The sequence below is a fragment of the Ambystoma mexicanum genome, chromosome 9 (genome assembly GCF_040938575.1).
Source record: "Ambystoma mexicanum isolate Mex_15411 chromosome 9, UKY_AmexF1_1, whole genome shotgun sequence".
Classification (NCBI taxonomy): Eukaryota; Metazoa; Chordata; class Amphibia; order Caudata; family Ambystomatidae; genus Ambystoma; species Ambystoma mexicanum.
The window spans coordinates 559,840,371-559,864,974 of NC_090931.1; the positions used below are offsets into that span (position 1 = coordinate 559,840,371).

At 44.7% G+C, this 24,604-nt stretch overlaps 1 protein-coding gene across 2 annotated transcripts in view; it reads right to left on the reverse strand.

Annotated features, from left to right (window-relative positions):
* Positions 1-24,604, reverse strand: part of RAD51C (RAD51 paralog C) — a 609,255-nt gene that overhangs the window by 467,824 nt on the left and 116,827 nt on the right. For both annotated transcript variants that reach the window (XM_069615161.1, XM_069615160.1), the window contains exon 3: positions 11,860-12,026. In XM_069615161.1, coding sequence (XP_069471262.1) covers positions 11,860-12,026 — 167 coding nt within the window. The remainder of the gene's footprint in view (positions 1-11,859; positions 12,027-24,604) is intronic.

A 24,604-nucleotide genomic window follows, 5' to 3' on the forward strand; every position in this document is an offset into this window, starting at 1 on the left:
AAACAGGTGAGCGCTTAACCGTAGATGGCACTCTAATAATTCGTTTAAAAAGGGAGAGAAAAGAGAGTAGGAAAATAACACAGTACCAACACTTAAGAAACCACAGCAAGTCATGAAAGGCAGGGTCTACTGTAGAGCAAAAAGTTCATAGGCCAGGCCCACTCTTGGAGAGAGCAAGGCGGAATGTGCCCAAGATCACAGTGGAAATGCCCTCAAAGTCTTTGCAGAAAAGTCAAGAGGTAGGATCAGTTCGAGAAAGGCAAAGTTAGCAGGTCTGAGGTCAACCCAGTTAGAAAGTCAAGAATTTACGGGTCACCTTGGACAATCTGTTGCAAGGGAGACCAGGCAGGACACAGTACCTGAAAGGGTGAGAAAGCTCCCGCGGTGGCAGTTGTTCCTGGCAGCGGGTGCAAGTCGTGGCTTCAACCAGAGGAAGAGATGATCTCGACAAGGAAGAAAGCTGGAGGTTGTTGCACTGCCAGGGAAGAAACAAGCCGCGGAGTTTCCCCCGATTAAAAGGTTCAACCCTTTTATTCGCGGGAGTGGTGAAGCGTGGCTATCCAGCCGCCGGGGTGCTTGGCACGGGCGATTCGACCACGAGACGATCCAGGAAGGTGAAAAAGGCGAACTGGTTGGTCCCACCAGCTCAAAGGGAAGAAGACTCTCCTGGAAGAAGATCTCCTCTGTCGTCGGGGAAGTGGCGAGTTTCGTACAGCATGGCTCCATCGGTGGTGACGTCGTCGTAGATGGCTCAGCTTCTCCCCTCTTCGGATTCTTTAGGTCCTGTGGCGACTTCTGAAGTTCCAGTCCCCAAAGCCCTGCTTTTATGCAGAAAAACGCCCATTCATCAGCCCAGCTGTCACTCAAACATGCTAAGTGGTGAGCCGGGCGCCTCACCACTGGGCCAATCGCACAAGAGTGCGACTTGAGTTGCCAAGGCAACTCAGTCCAGGGTGCCTAATCCCCCTCCCACACATCCTGTAGACCCAGACAAAGTGGCACCATTTGGAGGGCTTCTGTGGAGAAGCCCGCCAAAAAGTGGAACAAAGGGCTCGACTTGGGTTAGAGTTTCAGAGGCGAACAAAAACGCCATTTTAAAACTGAGTCCTGGCAACAAAAAAAACAACCAGGGAATAAATATTAAATAAATAACCCAGCGGTATCTTTAACATTGCACCAAAAAGTGGTCCGTTTAAAATGAATGGGAAAATCCCATAGGAAATATTCCGGTGGAATATTTCGCGTGGTATCCACTGCCACCAGCCAGAAACTCGACAAGGGGGGACTGGACAGTGCCCCTGGGTCTGTTTTCCAAGGGGGCAATCGAATTACCCCTACCAGTACTTCCACAATATGATGGTTTGTACTGGTTCTGTTCACAATTTGAGACTAGTAAAGCCAATGGTGACTTTACATGCCCTGGGAGACAGTAGTCACTCCCAGGGTATGGAGTCTATGTTTTGTTACTGCACTGAGGGTGCTGTGTAACACACATACCAAATACACATGAAGCCCTATAGAGTAAAAGACCCAATAGCCCATAAAACACATTTACAGTCAAAGGACATACTCAAATCATGCCTAATAGTGGGAGAAAAAGTGTCTTAGCAGGAGAAAAAAAACAAACTCCAAAAATCCAGCAAAGCTGCTGGGGGACTAACTAGGTTTGGGAAATTAGCCATAACAGAGAATTCTCCCTAACACTTCCACTTTATCTTGATGGAGACGCGGTCTTCTCATGGAGCTTTTTGCCAAAACCATAGAGAGACGGCCCAAGGAGACACTTTGGGTCGTACTCGTGCTTGAAAGGCTCAGATCAGAAAAGGCCAAGTCTGCGATCCTCGTGCTCAATAAAGGTTGTGGAGGCCATAAGGGAGATTCAAGGATCGTACCTTTGCTTTGTATAGGAGACTCCATTAAATAGACATCTTATTTACAGCCCCCGTTAGAGCACAGGCTATGGTAATGACCATAGTGTACCAAAAAGGAGAAACACTTTGCCACCTGCGTTGAGACTCGTGCCAACACAGGCACACCCTTCAGGCATGGACTGCCAGACAGGAACGCAAAGGGACTAGCAAGGAACTCCAGCAGATGCAGTCAGGTGGCACCCTCCGCTGGCTTTCGGGATTCTGTGGCAAACTCAGCACGCCCACCCGCAGGACTCAACGCCAAGCCCCGCAAGAAAACCCCCCTCTGTCAATTCATGGAATTGCCAGCACAGGACTTTTTCGTACTTGCGGGGACTTTGCGCTGGCTCGGCACACCTCTGCGAGCAGCCGAGTGCCTTACGCGAGACACCACGCAGTGGGCGTGGCCTGCGCAGAGACCAGAATAGGGTGCAGAGCATGCAAAATGAGTAAGAAAATGAGGGCATTACGAGGGACGGCCCACAGGCAGTCCATTTCCCCCCCCCCAAATGTGCACAACCAAGCTTATTCATGGATCTGACCAATCAACCTCTCGTCAGGGAATAGCCCACGCAAAGCTCTCAATCTGTCTTCCACCCGAAGGCAGGCATACAGACACCTGCACATAGGAATCACTGCGCAGAGGTGAGATTGCATGTTGGATTTAGGTGTGCGTGAACGCAGACAGGGTTCCGATCTAACTTAGGGGTGCGCGTATGCAGTTTACTGGGTGCAGGAACAGTTTACAGGGGTTCGCACGCAGATTGACCAAAGTATTCCCAGAGTTACAGGAAATGGTACGCATGTTGTTGGGGTGCCGGTAACAGTTCGGGGGACCCGATTGAGTGTTGCCGAGGTCCATGAGTTCACGCCTGGTGTACCAACAAAGTAGGACTATGTGGCTGGATTTGCTTTGCGTGGGGGTTTGTCAGGGCATTCCAGCCGCGACTTGCATATAAGGGAACAATTCCATGAATATGCAGAACAATTCCATGAATATGCAGAGTACTCAGAAAACCGTATACACGCAGTCATTCCCGGCACGCAGGCTTTGCGGGATCTATGTGCACTTTTCCATGGATCGGGCCCTAAATGTCAACTAAAGAAGCCATTTAGCACCATGTTGACAAATAACGAGTACTTAGGCGAAACCAGAGAAAAAAGGCAATAAGGCGACAAGAAATTAAAATTGATATTTTACTTCTATCGCGCTTATACACAAGCGTTTCAGAGCACGGCAAGGGAAGGGGAACAGGGGAGAACAAAACAACGATCTTACTAGGCACAGTGACATTGAGAAGGCGCAAGTGCGAGGGGGAGAAGTGCATGGAAGGGGGAGAAAAGGAGAGTGCAGAGCAAGGAGAAAACAGATTAATAATAAATAATAAAGGCAACTAACAATGGTAGTGCAGCCGGCAAATGCTGGGTTTAAGGTATCAGACTGGGTAGGTCTGATAAGTGCAGGAAGAAAAGGGGCGGGCGGGGACTGTATGGGTACAGATACATACCCCAGTCCAAGAGATGGCCCGAAGGCAGTGCGTGAGGGTGGTAGGGTGAGCAGGTACCTGGGCCCGGAGGACAGAGGGTGGCCAGGTGTACGGTGCCGAGGGAGAACGGAATCAACAGGGGGGAGGGGGCCAAGGCAGAAACAAAAAGGAAGGTCTTGAAGTGCTTCCGCAGCCAGAGATGGTTCTCCTCAAGTTTTAGAGTGGCAGGAAGGCTGTTCCAGGGGGAGGCCCCAGCCGAAGACAGATCTACCCTCAGCTTGTTTCCTTGAAAAAAGACTGACCCTGAGGGAGTTAGAGGTAGAGGTAGAGGAGTGGAGAGTTCGAGAGGGGAGGTATTTGCGGAGGGATAGCTGAAGGTATGTTGGACCCAGGCCCCAGAAAGCCTTGTGGACAATGCAGAGGGTTTTGAACTTAATCCTTGCAACCACTGGGAGCCAATGGAGAGATTTCAGAGCTGGAGAGATACGATCCCAGGGCATTGAGGCCAAAGACAAGTCTTGCACTGCTGTTCTGGATAAGTTGCAAAGGGCGGAAAGTAGAGGCAGGTAGATTTAGAAAGAGGCTGTTGCAATTGTCCAACCTAGAGTGAACCAGAGCTTGGGAGACAGTGAGTTTCTGGGTAAAGGAGAGGAAAGGCAGAGTACCTCTGAGGAGGAGCAGTAGGAAGCTTGACTTTTTTGAGACAAGAACATTGCTGGATACTGCAAGAGGCTGAGGTGACAGCTTGAGGGCACCAGCAACAGTAGCCTCTAAAGTATGTGCTGCAAAGCGCACATTTAATGTCCTGATTTAAAGATGTTCCTCTATTTTAACACTACCAACATGTGGGTAGCTGTTCGTGGCCCCCCTGAGGCCTGGGCCCATTATAACATAATGAAAGGCCAAGACACCGTCCCACACAGGTGTTTATAACAAGAATCGAGTACCATTTTCCAGGTGGTAGGGATGGGAATGACCATTACTAGCCTTTTGGCTAAGAAAGGGGAGGTGTGACTTCAGGCTACCCAGTAAGCAAGAATTATGCGTTCAAAATAAGCAATGGCAAAAGACAACGAGAACAAACTTGGTGCTCTCAACCCAGATCAGGCAGTTGCATTTTACCAGGAAGACAGCCCAGGCACAATGCCCTCACCTTGAAAACAAGACAATGCCGTGCATCATGGGTTCAATACCCCAGTCAGGTCGACTCGGCCTTTCGCCCACCCCCCAATCCTCTCTGGTCGATAAATTAAGTATCACATTGTGGGTAACAATTAAGGCATTCGTTAAAATCAGCTACCAAGCACACTGCAACTGAATTCCCTGTAGCACTATATAACACACTAGCGTTATCATCTGGACCTCCAAAAACATGCATTTACCATCCAATGTTGCAGAAAATACAGAAAACCATTAGCAATACATTCTTTTAATTAAAGAGCTTCGAATTCCTCCTCAAGCCAACGTATTTAAGAGCGAGTAAAATGAGAGAACACGCGCACGAAATAAAGGTTGGGCAGAAGACCCTGGACTAAAAGAGGTGCAGCTTTTTCTGAAGGATCGTAAGGAGTATGTACAAGAGGTTTAGAAAGTTAACTGGCTCACAGTTCCACAGAAGGAGAACGTCTAGTGCTTTATAAGTAGGGTCCTATTAAGCCCGTCAGCAGGACACTAGGGGATCTCACTTCGACTTTGGCGTTTTTAGCTAATACTCCAAACTGAATTACTGTTCCCGCCTGTGGTAACGGTACCTGTAAAGTGTTAAATCGCCAGTTAATTATGCGTTTTAGTTACTCTCCAATGTGAAGTCTTGTAGGATTTAATTGGGCAGTGGGAGCATTACCACACGTGGAAATAACACCATACTTGCCAACCCTACAGATTAAGGCAGTAGGCTACTGCTTTTTAAGCAGTCCTACAGATACGTGACTCTGCCCTGCACTCTTGCCGGGACATTAGGTGAACCACCAGTGAAGGCAAGTGGCAGAGTAACACCATCACACAGAATCTGCTTATCACACTGAGCGGGGTATCAGTCTCCATGTCATTCAGTATTCAACTTGCACTGCAGGAATACATATGTATTGCCCAGGCTGCTGCTACAGAGCACTGGCAAATGTTGCCTACTAGCTCTGTGTGATTACCTTCTGTGTAATTGAATTTGATAACTTACCATTCAGAATGATACATTTTTAACATTTGAACATCTTTCCATGTTGTGTTTTTTGATGGGTTGTGTATTTTAGAATGCTTCAATGCTGCCCACAATGTATGTTTTGTATTTTTCTGTGATGTCATTGTTATGGGAATTATTATTTTTGAAACTTGAAAAATCCTACATCTTTTCGGTCACAGAATGTTGGCAGGCATGTACCACTTGCACTATTACCACCACTGTGAGAGAAGCGAATTCCTCCACTCACAAAAACAGATGGTTTTCACACCCTATGGGTTTCCAAATCAGGAGTGGTAAAACAAGCAGTCTTTGGAAAACCTACATGTTTTACCATTGCTACCATACTTATGAGCACCAAAGTCGCCACCTCACAAAAAAGTCGTGTACTTGGCTCCATTTGGTTCACCTAAAAACAAACCAAGACGACAGCTCCCAGAATACATCCGCTTACCAATTGAACAGGACTGGTAACATGCTTATGGAACATGACGCCATTCGCAACTCTACGCATGAGTCGCTGAGTCTATATGGATATCAAAAACTACACATCTGGGATGTGCAAGGTTCCCAGCCATATTACTTAAAGAACCAGGTGTACCTCACCTTCCTCTCCCCTGCACTTCCTCTCCTGAGCCAGTTTTCATGTTTCAGCACTTGCACGTTCAAAATCATCTCACGACCTAGTCAGAATGTTTTTGCTGGTTTTCGTCCCTTTTTTTCCCACTCTCCCCTGCTCTCATGCTTTTACACTTGCACTTTCCTAATGTTTCATGACTTTTTAATAACGTTTTTTATACCTTCTTCCTCATTCCTATCTCCTCCCCCCACCTTGTCTTGATACACCTTGAAACACAATTTTGCTGTATAGCGCGCATTACAAATAACCAATAAATCAAATATGGCCGAGCAAAGAAACGCATGACCCTAGGGCTGCTCAGTACCAATTTGTTTTACACTGCAGCAGATAGGTACTCTTTTCTCAGCGAACGCTAAGCATCTAATTGGGAACAATGTATTTCAAACATCAATATTATCGGGCGAGGAAGACACATGGAGCAGCTACTACAGCATATGAATGCAAAGTGGGAAAACAGTTTTTAAAAATCAGACTTATTTAAAGGGCATGTTAGATGGTTACGTCCTGGACACTAGCGAGTGAGCTGTAGTGTAGTATAAAGGGCATTGCCAAGTTTTAATATGTGGTAAATAGTCCACGCTTGAGTTCTTGTGTACTGTGAATGATCGGAAAGTTCCTCCTCGTATCTTGGGTTCCTTTCCACTTTGCCACTAGTGGCTGATCAGTCCATTCTACAGTCAGCGATCTTTGACTGAACCAGTAGAAAGGTTCCACATGGGCAACGTGTTCGCCAATTTCTACTCTAGAAACCCCAATCAACTGTTGCATGTGTCTGAGCCCCGAAGCGGATGCTAGCACCAACCCCACAATCAGCCAGTCTAGCTCTCTTCCCCATAGGTCTGTCTAATTCTACCCTAGGATGAACCATTCACTGGCCATCACCAGAGCGCTTGCATCAAGTTACCCGACCCACTATGTAGCTCATGAATATGTCCCCAATGAGCTTCTACTACTGAATCTTCAATGGATTTTCCCAATTACCAAACGTGTCCCCATTCAATTAAATACTACATGTGTGTGCCATCACATGCAGTAATGGCACTCGTCTTACTATTACTCCAGGGATCAGGAAGGATATGTATCTGATGAGGTGGATTTATAATTGAGAACAGTTTGGGCAATCGATTATGGTTTCATCTAATGGTCTGAAATATAAATCTTATTTGGATGTCTTTTTATATTCAATGTTAATAGTTTTGTGCATGTTAGGACTGTTTTATTGCATGCAAACTCAATTTTAACTTTGTAAGAGATGTTTTCGAAATAAAGTTAATGATTGAAACATCATGTCATTTGCTTAATCAAGTGATCCTTCTTATCAGGACTTCGATTTCAATCTCAGTCTAATAACATTTTAGATTTGCAGTGTGTTAAATACGGGAATAACCTAGTGTTTACAAACTTCACATATCCGAAAAGGCACTACTGTCCCTTGTTCCTCCCCACAAGTAGCTGAATGGATTTTCGATTTCCTTGCCACTTACTCTACTCTCAGTGCCACTCAGCCTTTTCAGGTCCTCTAGATTCTTTTACAGGCATTCCGTGTAACCCTATTGCATTTGTTACCATCCCAATGTCACATGCCGTCCTCTTGAATCCCCTGAATGCTCTGCACTAGGATCACCTACTACTGTGGAGAGCAAGACAAATGTCACTCCAGTATGTCAGGCTTTCTTTGTTGAGCCACATCTTCTGTAAGATGCCCATTACACAGAACCCAGGCAGATGGAGTAATCTCCAGAAACCGAAGAAGAGCTCTACAAAAAAACTTGGCATTTGCGTATGTAAATTACTTGGGTGTATTTGTCGCCTGAGTATTTCAAATGGTGAAAATGCACACCAGTTTAAGCCATGCAATTTGGTTTATTAATAATAATACGTTTTTGTAGAGTGTGTCGTGCCAAACTCCTCCTGATCTTAAGCATTGCAATAGCTGCCACCATTACCCGAATGTAATGGTAGTCAATTTATCAAGTTCGGAAAGATGAAGTGCAGAATTGGTCCTGCTAATCCCATGTCAGGGGTGAAAGCTTAACTCGTGAACTTTCCTCCTGAACATTACTGACGACAACTAGAAATATACAAACGTTATTCAGGTTACTGCACCAATTGTCAGCCATAGGTTTTCACTAAAAGGATGAACCTTCCGTACCTCTTCATCTTAGCACATGGGTAGTGCATTTCAGATGTGTGACAAGGCCTTGTCAAGAGGACGAACACAAACGCCACCAGGGGTGGGAGGCACAAGGAGGAATCCAGAACCATCCCCAAACAGGAGGGCGAGATCAACTGACGGGGCCCCCATTCATGCCCCTGGCCCTCTCTTGCCAGCATATCCATGTGCTGTCCACCTGTAACTCTTGCCATTCCGCTTAGACGAGATGTTTGTCAGTGTTTTTTGTTTATTCCAGAAACACAGCAACTGAAAGCAATAAAAAGCATCAAAGTGCCAGCCACTCGCCTGCACCCAACATCAGATGCAGAGGAACCAGACAACCAGCAACCAAATACAGTCAATCCATTCACAGACGCTGGAGGAAAAAAAAACAGGCAAGAAATGCAACCATTCAAAAAGGATATATTCTTAGTTGAAAAGGGTGCAAAATAGTCTTAGCCTGTCTCTGGGGCCCCAAAAGTTGAACTGCGGTACAGGATCAGTTCTGAGTATCAGATTCCAATGTTAGGCCGTTTGCTCAAAGCCTGGCTCGATGCTGTCAGTTGAACTTACGGGTTGAATCTGGTTCGGACGTGGCTAGTAGCGTGGATCTCAGGTGGCGAGTGGGATTCAAGTTGGTGCTCTGTGTGGTTTGAGGTGGTGTCCATCGATGCAGATTGAAAGGGCCACCAGGAGTGGCAAGACTATCAAGCGTTGTTCGAAACAGTAAGTACTGCTTTTTTGGTCGATGAGTGATGCAATGGCTCAGTAGTTAGCGTACAGTTGCGGTGCAAAATCCTGGTGGTTCAATGCAGCAGTATAACGGCTAATGGCCCAAAATGTCTCCCTCGCAATTACAATGGGCGAAAATGCAGACTTTCTATTTAGACCCCCCTTTACACATATATATATATATATATATATATGGGTATGTAAGGGATGCAGGGGGTCTCCACCCGCATATGTATGTGGTGTAAGAGGGGGGTTTAAAAAAAATGAACAAAAAAAGTCCGCATTTTCGGCCGTCGTAATAAAAGTGGTCGCAATAATCACATAGATCCGTATGAAGTAGCAGGATTTGAGATTACCAAGAGCTGGGAGCTATTTAGCTCCAGGTTGTAGCCATGTGGAGCCTGCTTAGCTTGAAGCCAGCAGCTACCAGGAGCTACTTTTAATTCCCTAAACCATGTGGTACCTTTCAAACAGTTGTGTAATATTAAATGTGTAGGTTTAGGAATGTGTATAAAAGAGAATGAAAGCCACACAAGGGACATTTAAAGGATATTGGATAATATATAATGGATCTTGTGCACAAGCGCACCGTGTACTAGCTGCTGACTCCCTAGTGGTAGCTCCTACCTAACAGGTGATGGCCAATACACAGGATCTGCTTTTAGCTCCTGGTCAACAAATCCTAATTTCGAGCCCTGAGTAGTCTGCATGGGGGGCTGGTACTCGAGCCGGACATGTGACCGGAGCTCTGTTGGAGACATGCTGCGTCGAGCCAGTTTCATAATGTGAGCACAGTGGTCGAAGACAGCGAGTGCCTAAGGAAGCCCGGCAGACCCTTCAGGTTCGACTGTGGCAAACATGGCTCAATGCGTAGAACACGGGGATCTAGCCCTCAGAATGCTGCAAACATCACAGGGGGGCTCAAAGACAGGGCGAGTCCTTTGAGGTTCTGCTCTCCCAGCCTAGGGATGATTATAATCAGATTAGCAGGACCTGGTCCACAGCAAGAGTCCCCAGCAATGTGCCCTGGGAGCAGGTACAGAGCAGAGCTTGCCTCTTCCTTGGAAAACTCTACTTCAATGGCTGAGGGGCTTTGGAAAGCAACAGTCTCAAAAGAGGTCGACATTAACTCTTTCCAAAGTTTTAAAAAGCCCAAAACCGAATCAAAGACAGGATGGGAGACTCCCCCCACCCCCGTCTTTTGAAGGCAATCCCTATCCTTGCAACACATGGTCTTTGTCTGATTGCATAAGTCCCAACGTGTTTAAAGGAAGTATAGGGGACAGGAAGGAAGGAGAACAGAGAAACAAAATGGGGGAATCCTTCCCAGACTGTGCTGAACTTCCTGACTACACTAATCACATCCCCTTTCTGTGCCCACTGCATCAAAGGGTGGCCTTTTGTGTACAACGTTCATTCATCCCCCTTTTTCCACTGCACTTTTAGCTGAAAACATTTTGCCGAAAAAATATAGTAAAATATGGGGCACAGGGTGTTGAATACAAATAGGGGCAGGGAGATCCCCCCCCCCCCATCCCCAAACTATAAAACAGGACAGCTCCTGCTGAGGGGCTGTCCTGCTGTAGAGAGGTGTTACCTGGCCTCAAAGGATCAAAACAGACCGCCAACGCTGGCTGTGGTGCTGCTGGGTGCAGCAGACCGGTCTAGGGGGAATGCACAAAGTAGGTGCACGCTGGCCTGGGCCAACATTGTTGACATATGTATGATACCGCTCAGATATGGGTTTTAATAAATATGTGAATTAGCAGCCACCATACCCCAACTCAGTTATGGATTAAGTAAAGTGCCACCAAGATGATGATCCATCATAATGATAGTTTTGAAGCAGAGGTGCCCATTGACACAGAATCTGTGCTTAAGTGGCTTTGTTAGCATTCCAGCTGTCATGAAGGCATGCACCTGTGACCTCATAAAATGCTCTATGCCACTGGAGAGCAGGAGATCAGATCAGGATACTGATGCAGCATGGCATATGTGTACACGCAGGTTTTGACATGAATTTAATTTTGATTAACCAGGGGCCTCGTAATCAGGGCACCCTTTCCAAGATAAAATGATGTGGGTAATTCTATCATTAGTAAAAGTAAAAAAGCCATGGCATTTACACCCTTACCAGAAGGCAATTCTTCACACTAGTGTTGGGACCTCAGCGTGAAATCTGCATCGTCCTTTGGACATGGTTGAAGTTGTCGGATTAGATCTTCAACCTTGCACTTTGACACGTTGGAAAGCCAGAGTGTGTATGCCACAACCTAACATTCAACTTTGAAATAATGACCATGAACAAATGTAGAATTAAGCAGACCATGCACACGTTTTGTGTGCGAGTCTCACTTACAGCAACAGCAGGTCTCAAGTACCTCTTATTCATAAACTGGTCTCATTCTTACAAGCATACACACACACAAAAAAAAAAAAATCTACAATAACTGGTATAGAGGGGTACAGACAAAATTGCATTTGGAAGTGTGGCCGACCAAAAAAGGCTTGAAAGGAGAAACTGGGAAACTAACCAATCCTAATGAAATGTTCCCAACTTTGTCACGCAACTGTTCCTTCATTCCCTTACATAATCAAGCAAATAGTAAATGATTCTAGATTGGTGGTAAAGTTAGCGGAATAATGTCCAAGTTGCTTACCTCACTCTACCGGCCAATTTGTACATTATTCTCCTAACTTTACCAACCAATTTTCATCAACATTGTCCCAAACAATGAAAGAAGTGATCGCAGAAAACCCACCTTCCTGCTGATGTGTCTCTGCAATCAGTCTGCAGTGCTGTAGGCAGGCATCCGCAATGTCAACCGCCCTGTCCACCATGAAACTGCCTTCTGTGTCAATGTAAACTGCTTCACCATCCACTCCCCCAAAGCATTCTGGGATCTGAACATCAACAGACAGCTGCATACTGTTAAAAAATAAGGAACCTGGATCAACCTAAACGGAGGACTGAGCAGTTCTTGAAACAAATTAATTAAATCTTTAAATCATATTTTAACAAATTGTTTTACATTCATTCACAAAAGCCATAAAGTCCAATGTGTTGTGTTGCAGTAGGAAACTCACAAAACTAATGAATGTTGCCATTATGTGTTGATCAGTACTACTGGGTTTATTCACTGGTATTCAATGATCTATATTTGTTGTAAACCATCATAAGCATCAGTGCAGAAAACAGGAAAAATGAACTCTTGGTGACTTAGCTCTGTAAAAAAAAAGATGCACTTGGTTGGGCACCAAAGAGCTGTGGTAAAGATGGTTGTCTAGCTGATCTGCCCCCAGCAATTGCAGGCCCATCTCCACCAGAGTTTTGATTTTTGTCTAGAGCCTTCCGTACCACGAGGGGCAGGGGTGGGGACAAGATCCTTATCTGCACCTGCTGGACTACTGTGGTCAGTCCCTCTGCCCGTTCTGGCCACCATATTGGGGGTGGAGAGCTTGCAGAAGGGAGTTTGGGGATGGAGATGCGGTGATCTCTACAAATGCCCAAAGTACTACTCGAATCCTTGAGTGAATGAGCTGCTTGGGAGTGTGTCAGTGAGCTTCAGTAGAGTCTACTGAAGCATGCATCAGATTTCCGTGGGGACCTGGGCAATGGAACACATTGGTCCTGCGGCTAAACCTATGTCAGTGATAGTGTTCCAAAGAACAGGGAGAAGTGCTGAGGAGTGCCTTGCGCTGTTCAGTGTCAGAGTGATGGGGATCGCCAGGTGTGTTGGCTGCCACAAAGGACACATTGAAACAAGTTGGCAACAGTGCTCAGTGGCTCTTCCATGTCATATGGGGGCTGGGAGTTGAGGCCCCTGCAGAGCCTAGCTTCATGCACTCCATAGGCCACGATCTCTTAATGTCCTGAGTGTCAAGCCCTAGGTGATTTTATTCCATGAAGTTGTGGCAATTTACTTGATCTTTCTGTGAAGTGACCTGCTGAAACTCTACGTCGACTACTGGGTGGTAGGCCTGGACTCCGAGCAAATACTATATGCAAATTGGGCCACCTCCTGGAACCCTTGCTGTTTACACTGTTTTGCGCATCAGCACTTCGAGACTGTTTTTTGCAAACTCCCCTTCTTCCCATTAACTGGCTGTCTTATTGAACATCCATGGTGCTGCGGTCTTGATAAAAGGAATAAAACTGCTGGATGCATTGGGCATCTAAGCATTTGTTCAGATGGCAAGGGGTGGAAGGAGACCAGTCATGCCATACTTTGCGCAGTGCATGCCCCACTCCTCGCTGCCAATTGTCCATTGTCCTCAAGCATGCCAACAGGGGCAGGGGTACAGTGGCCTGTATGCCACAGCCCCGTGCCTCATTCTGTAGGTGACCAGCCGCCCTTTGAGTCATATCTGAAAGAAAAAAAAATGAAAATCAGGATTCGACTATGAATCCCAAGCCCAACTTACTGGCCTTACCAATCTCCTCGGTTTGAGCTGTGAAGAGGTGAAGCCGATCCTTTCTCACAGCCACTGCACCCGCAGTCGAATACAGCTGGGAAGGACGGTGATCACCAAAGGAGCACCTTAAATGGAAACAAATATGTAGGGAAACCCCATCTTCTGCTGTGTTACTGCATGGTCCCCGGCAAGATTGGAGAAGATATGAAGGCGCTGAATGGCTGAATTGATCCTAGGAGGCTGGCTGCGTGAATTATGGGATCATTGAAGACTATGTCAAGAGAGGAAGACTAGACACTGAGGTTTCTAGGAAAGGTGGAACGAGTAGTATTAGAGCGACAGAGATGCAGGATGAAAGGAGGGAGAGGAGCACAGGTAGCAGGACGATTAGGACAGGCAAGGAGGAAACCACCATGAAAAGGGTCAGGCTGCAGGTAAGGGCCACTGCTGTCGCCATAAACCCTGCATTGGGCAATATGTCCCTTCGGGACCTGGGTGCAAGTATATAACTGTTTACTGACAAACACTACACTAGCCTCACTGTGTTGCTGATCTGTAAATTCTATGAAGTCTCATTTTCCTCCGAGATATTGTGGGTATTGCTGGTTGAACATACATTATGCTGGCCTCTGCTGGGGCTTCCCAGTGATGGCCTGTTGGGTTTAATTTATTTCCATTCCCCCAAAGTGCTTCCACATATGCACTATTGTGGTTTTAAATCTCTCACATTATCTGCTGCTGCACTCCGAATGGATTTTGGAAGATATTTTATTTATTTGTGTGCATCGCCCGTACCAATCCTAGAGCCAGGTTTAGCACGCTGGGCAACTATTGGACTATTTTTACCTCGAGACGGGGCACTAGTGAGAGCTGCGTTAGAAATGCATACAGTATTAAGAAATATATTCAGCGCCAACTGTGAATGCTATAAAATGGAGAAGAGTGATGAACACCCGCTGTTGGAATCAAGTGTAATGTCGGAATAGCATGAAAGTAATGATCCAAGGTTGAAGCATGGACAACCGCACTTTATTTAAGCATAGCATGATTATCATTATCAAGCTTCTGAGCATGCATCAAATACAATCCACAGAGTGGGACCCGGAAGCGCTGCAAACCTCTGGCTCGGTTCTCTTAATATGCACTGAAGTGAAGAAGGTACAGCTCATGCAGCTCTACAGCCTTCCTTTTCTCAATAGAAGTTGCAGTAGCCTATTCAACACAGAATCTCAATCACAAAATCTGCTCGTCAGATTTGTGTCACGCACATGGTGGGAAGCTTTGATTTGAGTGACTGTTGCGGACCTTGGCTGTTCTGACTGGGCTATGTGCCAGGTTTCCTTTGACACACCGTGCCAACCTTGTGAAAAGATGTTGGAGTCAAAGATGTTGCTTTACAGCACAATCCAACCATATCGCACACATGACCCCTACCATATTTAATGTGAGTACATTCAATATAAATCACAACAGGAATCTTTTGTTCGTGTAAAATACATTTTTTGTAGGGGTCATTTACCCTTTTGGAGTGCCGTTAGGGACCACCTGTCAGCAGATGACAGGTTCTGTTTGTTTATATTAGTTTGCGTGTCTCTGGTGGTCTTGAGACACTTTTCAGTCCCTGTGCACCTGAAATATATTCACCAGCTAAGAGTGTGAACACTTAATTCTTCCTTTATGTTCTTGGAAGCATAGTATACTTACTATATTTACCATTGCTTTGTACTTTGTAGTGCCCCTCCCCCTCCCTTTATTTGTTAAGTTCTTTTTATAATCACATAAAAAATTAGTTTTTTAGCCTATGTGTCTGCAAAAAGTGTTGTATGAAGCACCTTTTACACAGATTTATAAAGAATTGCAGTGTTTGGGAAAGGGGAAATTCCTTTCCCAACTCTCTTCAAAGATGGTAGCTCACTAACTATGCATGCTCCCAAATTGTCTTACCTCGTTAGCCAGTTGTGCACATGGAAATTAAAGTGTGCACAAACATCGACCAGTTCCGCACTGGTTGGGGCCGTGGTGCTGTGTGGTGCATATAGATTGCAGATTTGAGTGATTTCTCGTATAGCACTCACTGTGAATGGAATCATTTCGAGGTAGTATTTAAGGTGTTGATTTGGTTCTCAAAAAGGTTGTCCGTTTGAGAGCATAAGCATCTTCCTTCAACTACCAATGTGGATCTAACCTGCATAGATAGGTTAAAATGCAACTATGCATCCGAAGCTAGGCCTTTGGGAATTCTATTTTAGGAGGGAGAATAGTGGTACACTAGTTATTCAGTCATCAAGTGGTGGCACATCAGTGCTGCATGAACAGAAATGAGATTTTCCTTGAAATGTATAAAAGAGGGATTAGGAAGTAAATTGGGAAAGAGGGTTCTGTGTAGTTTCAGCTCCACAACATTAAAAGGGGCAAGCCAAAAATATGGTGGCATTTTTCATCTTTTTTCTGCCAATCGACTTCCCGTACCCCTGCATATATTTTGTAGATACAACTCCTGCATACCAAAACAAAGCTCCAAATCCTAGGAGTCAAATCACAGCAAGCCTGTGTTTGAGTGTTTTTACTTTCTCGCACTTGGGGATATCTAGGCTGGCAAGTAAATGGAGGCGCCAGGAGATAACGTGTTGCTGAGGTAGACTGGCATCTTGATAGGGAGGAACTTAAATATCATGCAACAAGTTGAAGTGGGTGCAGTGCGTTAGCCAGTGGACAGTGCTAGTGGAAAATAGGAGTTGATGTGGCTGTATTTGAGAGTGGCTGTAATGAAAAGATGCTGCATCACAGGTTCCTTTTAGGTGTCGCAGATGGCCTTAAAACACACCAACTCCCACAGATGGCTGAAGGGTCTTTATTAATAAATCTTGGAAAGGCTCAAAGGACCATTCTTCACAGTCTCTAGAAGCAGTACCCTCCCTAACCCAGGTGTCCATACTCCCCAGGTTAGTATCTAGCCAGTGACGGCCTAGGTCTAACATCTCTCTGGGACTTCCTAGGTTGGACCTACATTACCATTGAGTGTGGTTCTATAGGGATGTACGGTTGTGCCTTCCAGACAATCAAACTCCACCATCTCCTTTCTTTCACACCCTGATGTTCCTCTCCCCATCTCCCACCAGTATTCGACCCACCCCACAATACTCACATTCCAACTACACCCTGCCTTCTCTCCGGGTACTTCCTCCTCCGATGTGTTGCGTTCTTTCTACACAATAGCTCCACCCTTCAATGTTTGATACTCTCTCCTGCTGTTCTCCCTTCTCCACTACTACTCTCCTCCAATACTACTCCACCCCACATTCTCTTCAGTCTTCCCTCCTTTCATTCTCTCAATCACCTTCAACTCAATCTCTATACTTTCTCGAATACTCACACTCACAAAACAGCACCACATGCTCTCAACAAACAATACCTCACCTTCTCTCCAATATGCCTCCACAGCTTACCCGGGCAACCCCAAACTTTGTGTCACCACTCCCCCCTTCTTAACCTCCCTCTCCTTCTCGCATTGGTCTTCTTTCCCTAGCAAATCTCGCCCTTACTTGTCTGCCCAGGAAGTGTTACAATCGCCAGAATTCATAAAAAAGGGGGTCAAGCCATGTCCCTTTTTTCCACACAAGTCCACTGTGCCGAGAAGATGGCAGCCCATGTTGGGAAGTGCCCCAGTTCGTGTCACGGAAGCACGTGTTTACCGAGGTAACAAAACTAATTTGGAGGCAGATAAGGGGACCACCCCAGTCATAGGTGAATGCAATTGAGCACAGAGTTTAATCAGCCCACACTGTAATATCCCTTTAGTATGTTGTCTGGACCGGATGCACTGGAGATACTCTTTGGTGTTGGCTCTCTTCCCCCGGAGGTCGGGAGTGCAGACTCTGGCATAGCCACGATTTAGCATTCAGAATTGGGGCCACCCCAGGTCGAGCGGGGGGTGTAAAGGCAAATAAGATACTTGTGCACTGGAATATCTTGCAATGGGTAAATCTGATAGGCCAAGCTCTCTTTCAGTCTTGGTGGAGGTAATGGGGAAGAAGGGTGACCCCCCCCCCCCCCCCGAGGAGGGAGCAGTGGGCCCCTCCACAGGCCCTTCCCCAGGAGCGAGCTTGAACCCTGAATTCAGAGGTCAAAATGGTGTCTGCATAATTGAAAAGGAGTTTGGAGTCACTGGGCAATAGGATTGACAAACTCAAGAAAAGTTAATTTCATGCAAGGGATACTAATCAACGGGGAGAGTCCTTAAACGAGACAGAGAGGCACATATCCACAGCATAAAATGATAATTCGACAGTTACAAAAGAGGTGTCTCAAATGAAAGTCCTGCTTAAAGTTATCCCATCCAAGAATGAAGAGTTAGAGGGCCGCACAGTAAGAATTAACACGAGAATCACAGGAGTGGCTGAATCTACGGCTATGGTGAATGTGGAAGTATTTGCCGAGAATATCTTTAAATACATTTTTGTTGTGGATGGCTTCTCTCTGGTCTTAATTGTGGAGAGCACCCATCAATCGCTGGCACTGTTGCCGTACCTGGCGCACTCCCACCCCATACCCCCACTTTTAAGCAATGATCGCCAAAATCCTCAACTTAAGGTAAAATGGCAAAAGAGAAGGATGCGCTCAAATATCAGGATAAACTATTACCTATATACCTGGTTTCGACATAGCAGTTCAGTCATTGCGTAAATCCTTTATGGGGGTGATGCAACAACTGCGTAAAATGAAACTGCACTACTTCATGATGTATCCCGCGAAATTGAGTGATCCAGGGTGGCAAGACTCTTTACCACACCAATGAAGGTCATGTTCGGGAGTTGCTGTGGTTGGCTGGGGGTAGATGAAGGAAGGGAATATGGTTTGATTTATTCTGTTTACATGATATTTGGGTTTGTGGGTTGTCTTCTTGGGTACAGGATCCGAAGAGGTTGTGCAAAGCTGCATAAATGAAGTAAATTGCAGTTTTGTAATGATTAAACTGGAAGCCATAGTTTGTTGGTTTATTTATTTGTAGTGCGCGCCAGACCCGGGGGTATCCGGGCGCAAGAGACATCAAGAGGGTTGTTCAGCTTAAGTTACAGTGCTGCGCAATATCGTACATTTATATACAGTAGAGGTAATAAGGACAATATGTACAGGAGATGCATGAAAATTGTTACACAGCAGAGGCGCAAGGTACCTAGTAAAGACGTAACAGGTAGTATATACAAAGAGAACCAGAAGGTGAGAAAATTCAGGTGAGTCCAAATGGTGATACTGGGAAAGAAATGGGGAGTGTGGCCTTAAAGTAATTATAAATATAATGGAACTTTAGTTGATTGAACCATCCCATTAAGACTTTCAATGTGCTGCTATATACGGAGCCATGGAATTAATAGAGATATGGTAACTCTGGCGAACCAGAAGGTCTCTACTACAGTGTGCCATGTTGACTGGATGTTGTATTCAAATAAAACGCTTATCTAGCTCTACTGCTGGAGGGATGTTCCCTGCCTAAAGAAAAAACAAGGGTGCTCCTCAAAGTCCAAAGAAATAGTCCAGAGTGCAAATCCAATTCAGCTAACTGGCCCTACCACTTAGGAAAACTAGGAATTTAGGAAAACTAAACAAAAAGGAGGTTGGATCACTTAGATCTCTTTTCCATAGGTTTTTAAAAGTTCATAAACGTTGCAAACCAGCTCACAACCTCTCTGTGGGTTTTTTATGTCAAATATCAGATACAGTAATTTCGACCTGCTTCTGGACAGTTTTCTTGTTTTATACTTAATCACTGGCACCCTCCAGGTTTGCACGCTTCCCAGCTCGGTGGCACTTGGATTTCCCAAGGTTACTTTATCTGTGTCGGGTGTCTGTCCATTTGGGTTTTCTCAGTACCGTAACCCTTGTGGCTTTTCCAGCCTCTAATATCTGTTGATTCCCCCTGCCCCCCCCCCCCCCCCCCATCAACGACGTTACCTCTTTGGGAGCGTCTGCGGCTTGGCAGCCAATAAGCTTCTTGTTAGAACTTGGCCTTCCGGACTCTTCTACAGTCTGCTCTGTGTTTGCCAACAGTCCCCAGGCACACCACGGCTTCTGTGTAGCTGAGCACCAAGACAAGACGGTTGCTTTAGCAACACGGTTGATTTACTGTCTCCATCTCTCTTCCAACCTTCCTCCATCTTGTAAGCGTTTCCACCACCCACAGCTGGAGCCACGGTTTAGCATGACTCTGCCCCTCCAGGATGCTCTCTGTCAGAGGCTCGTCTCTGCGCAGGATTCTGCCTCCTCGATTCAAAGTTCCTCGCTGTTTTATGTATGTCATCAGAAACAAAGGCAGTGTGTCATTCCTCCGACTGGAGTTCAGGCAAGATCCAGCATTACCCGCAACTAGAGAGTTTGAAGAAATGTCACTGTTTGGTGGATTCACAACAGAAGCAAAGGTCTATCCAATTCCCATTTAGGGAGTAAATATGTTCGGGCTGGACCAGGAGTTCCAAAACAGGAATGGGAGTCCTTGTCCCCTAAGTGGGGGTTGAGGGGGCGCTTGTCACTCTGAGGTCCCACTTGCCCAGACCCCCTGTCATCAGGTAGGAGCCATTCTGCCCTGCAGGGGGTAAAATAGCACACGAGATGCCATTTCATGTCAGCATTCCCCTCATTTAGGGCCTTAAAGCAAATAAGCAAGCAAGGTGCTATATGCTTAAAGGGCAGTGCAAAATAAGTTAGAAAATAGCACCTAGACAAAAGGCCAGTTCGTACTGCATAGCAATATAGTGCTTTATTCAGCAATAAGTACTCAATGAGCTATAGGCCTGCAGTGGCCTATACAAGTCTCGTTTTGTAGACGCAGCCATGTAATGGGTTTACATTAATTCCTACATATAATCCATTCATTTTGGTATAAAGATATACCTAGATGCCAGTGCCATGTTTCTTTCAACTCGTGTTACAAGGGAGAAGTGAGGAATCGTGTATGTTACCCTGCATAGAAAATAATCGAATTATGGTTTTTGATAAACAATTAGCCAGAATAGTGCTCAGTAAGGAGTATGATGTGTTTTGTGTTTGTTTGGGAGATGCAGCCATATTATAAAATAGCTTTGGGAGAATCTGCAAAAATAATTGAAGACACATTTTGTATACAGGTGAAACCAAAATTTGAAAAATAAAAATTATAAAAAGTAATTCCGATACGAAAGTTGATAATATATCAGTTTCAGTTGTGTTACGTTGTTTCATCAACAAGGGAAATGCAACTGGTTTCTAGGGTGCATTTAGTATTGATAGCATTTTCTTTGCAAGGTTTTTTATCTTTGCTGGTGCATACTTTATATAGGGGAGACTGCATAACAGGCTCCTTTACAAGTAACCAATGGATGTTCAGCCGCTACAGCTACGAATGAAAGTCTGAATTATCACACTAAATGAGGTTGCATGCACCAAGGCAGACTGGAGGATGATTTGCAACCAACCTTTTCAGTGTCAAAAAAGTGCAAGCAATCAATAGTTGATTAGCACTCAGGATCTAGATTAGGTGCCTAAAACCACTTGCTCTCCGGATGATTTGGATTGCAATTTCCATCAGCCCGAGCCAGCCAGTCCAACAAGAGGAATCATTTCAATCGCTGTAAAAAATATCTGTAGAGCCACGGCGAATCCTTAGCCTAGATTTTAAGTAGAAGGAAGAATCTGACTTGTTTTCAGGAAGGGGAGAACACAGCGTGTGGTTATAAGATGCTATTGGTTGTAATAAGACATTGCCAATGTGTAGAAGTGAAATGAGTGATTAGGAGGAGCTGATAAGTTCCTGAAGCTACCTTTATGGGAGGAGATGAATGGCCACAAGGTAGATGGGCAAGTAAAGGATAATATGGAAGGGCCGACCATTGGCAAGAAATTAACTAATGCATACATCACATGATTCGTTATACAGCAATACGATTGGTCACAAAACATTTACAAACTGAAACTCACATTAATACACCTTCTAAAACGTGTACATTTCAATCGAATGAGAAGAATAAATACAGTTTGATGAAACGGGTTCTTTTTATTTTGGTTTAATATGGCTCAGAAGAGTTTTATGAAGAGGCTGCCTGTTCTGTCCCTTTAAGTTGGGGCTATTAGGTGGCACTTCAGCGCCACCTATAAGCCGACACTATTGAATTAAAGTACAAATAGGGAGCAATGGCATACGAGGGGGGACACAAAGGTTTAAGGTGTTTGGTTATTTTCCCACCCATTGCCATGTTAAACCCTATGGCCAGTCCCATCCTTCCCGACTAAAACACCTCCTCATGGGAACTCCGCTTAAGCAAGCCATACCATCAATCTTTGCACTGAAGTGCCGGCCAGTGTTTTTTCAAAGCAGACTTCATGACTTAATTGGAGTTATAAACACGCTACTGGTGTGATAAAAACATCTAACTAGATCTGCCTTCAGCTACTCGATTTATAAGCACTATGAGTGTCCTTCACAAGCATTGGCTAATCCAACAGTTTTGGCTTGTATACAATTATACAGCATCTGTCAGGCACTGCTGTTAGATGCCCAGGTGGTCATGCCATTTTACACTCGCTACCATCAATAGCCATATAATACAACTACAGCAGTACCTGGCAAGTGGCTTTCCCATGCATACACAAAAGCCCAAACGGTTGGCATTGCCAAGGCATGTTTTAAGTGAATGTAAGGTTGAGAAAGAAGTTTTAATACGAATCGTTTAGCAACCAATCACGTTACGACTGTCACCACTGTTGTTAAACATTACTGGAGTCCCTGATCCTTTTCATCTTCTAATTTTCCCACAGAATTCAAGAGAGAGATGAGCGAATGTGTGTACATGCTTGCAAAGTGTTGATTGTAAAGGAGTTCTTATTTTCACAATATTGAGCACTATGCCCCACAGATGAGCTCTAGACAGCCCTATAATACAGAAATATGTAAATAACAGCACTGTACAAAACATGGTGATTAATACAGGGAGAGAACATTGAAGAGAACCATGGGATGGGAGAACAATTAACAGGGTTGATCCCCATTGGCTATGTACACAAACTGGGAGATCTACAGAGATCGGTGGGGGAAGACTGTATGCATATGTTCAAATTCTGGCAGAGGGTTTCCTTTCAATACTGGGCTGAAATGGTGCAATTTAGGAACACCGTTTTTATTTTATTTTTTAAATGGGCAAAACACCATACATTTTGCAAGTAATTCTTTACAAATTCCAATATGTCAGAGAGCTGTACATGTGCAAACCAAGCATGTCAAATTGGTCATGCACCAGAATGACCTGCATGATTCTTTCACGGAGAGGCAGCGATCCCGTGAGCCGTTCTCTGTGATAACTGCCTCCTTCATAAAAGGGCAAATGGAATGCCAGATACCACCCATTATGAATAAGTCGGCCCTTTCTACAACCATACTCCCTTTACTCAAACTGTTAATATAATGATTCATAAATTGTCTGGTTGATTTGGGCACATTTCAAGTCTTCGCTATAAAAGTCAATGTTATTTTAGCATGTAACTTGATCACATGTTTCGACATTATTTTTTTCAATCTTGCCAATTATTTTGACAAAGTATTTCATGGTAGTCCACAAAATAGTCTCTGGCTTACTTTTCTTTTCGCTGAATTCTGTGACCTGGCATGAGAGCAATTTGCATGAATTGGGGATATGCTACACTGACAGTGGATTTTATTTTTTGACAAAGAACGTAGTACATGGTTTTAAAACAATTCAGCATATACAATTGATTGAAATACTCAAATTGTTTATGCACATGCAACACAAAAAAAAAAACAGAAGCAGACACATTATCCGGCAAGAGATACATAATTTGCATCTAGAATGGTAAACCTTTTTTATTCCTTCTTGCAGCATAAAACGAAAATGTGCATCTTCAATCTACGGTGCCCAAGTTATAGTGGGGGGGGGGGGAAAGTAACATTGATCTGCATTTTGCAATAATACACACATTACTACAATAATTGTCCCAAAGGACGCTATCAGCGATCCTAAAAAGTAGGAAAACACTGCAATGCAAATGTTGTTAGAGACATCCTTCAAAGTTGCTAATTATTTGATGAAAAACGAATGTACTTTTACAGATGTGCAATTGTAAAGTGCACTGGCACTGCCGTGGGCGAGTGTGTAAGATTTAAAAAAACTGTCTTGAATTATGGCAGGTGTGCAGTAGGTGAAAACAATATGGCAAGGAGGGTATCTGCACTATCAGCCAATGTGATTGTCTGACAAAGGCACATTCGCAAAGATAGGCAAACTATCTGAAAACAAAATTTTGATCCAGTCTGACAGCATCCGAGTGCTGTTTCAAGCTACATACCAGATTGCTGAACACTGGAGGATAGCATGCAGTGTCAGCCTTAACATTCAATGTCCCGATTGTTTCCTACATTTTGATAGGCTGGACAATTTTTAAGAGACTGCTATTAATACAAAATGATGAAATAAAGATGTTTTTTAAAAAAACATGTCTATTAGTTTTCAGATATCAACGTTCACCATTGTAACAACTCCCCCCCCACCCCTCCTGGGGCACACATGTTTTGATTTGGATAACATTATGCACTAAAAATGTCAGTTACTTTAATGTTGTGTGGGCACCATTGTTCAATAAAGTCTGACTGGAGATACTCTAGGACTCCTCCCCATTTCTTTGCAAACTTGTCCCTCGTTCCTTGGATTGTGTGAGTGACTTTTTCCATCGCCAGCTGCGCCCAAACTTTTTGTAGCCACGTGAAAATCAATGGGGTATCTTTCTTTTTCCAATTCTGGGCTATTGTTGTCCATGCCGCAATGAGTAGCCCCATAAAGCTTCTCCATTGTGCTTTTTTGTATCTTCTAGCTGTTTCATCTCTTATTCCACACATTCAAACACCCTCTCCCATGTGTCCAACATCTGGAAATATTTTCCCCATCTCACCCTTAACTTCTTCCCAAAACGGCTGTATTCCTTTGCAGGCCCACCAGGTGTGTTCCCACGTCCCCACCTCTCTGCATTGCCTCCAGCAAAGATTTTATGTTTTTGGGAACATTGTGTGGAGTCTTTCTGGGGTATAGTGCCACTGTGTAACTATTTTAATCCACA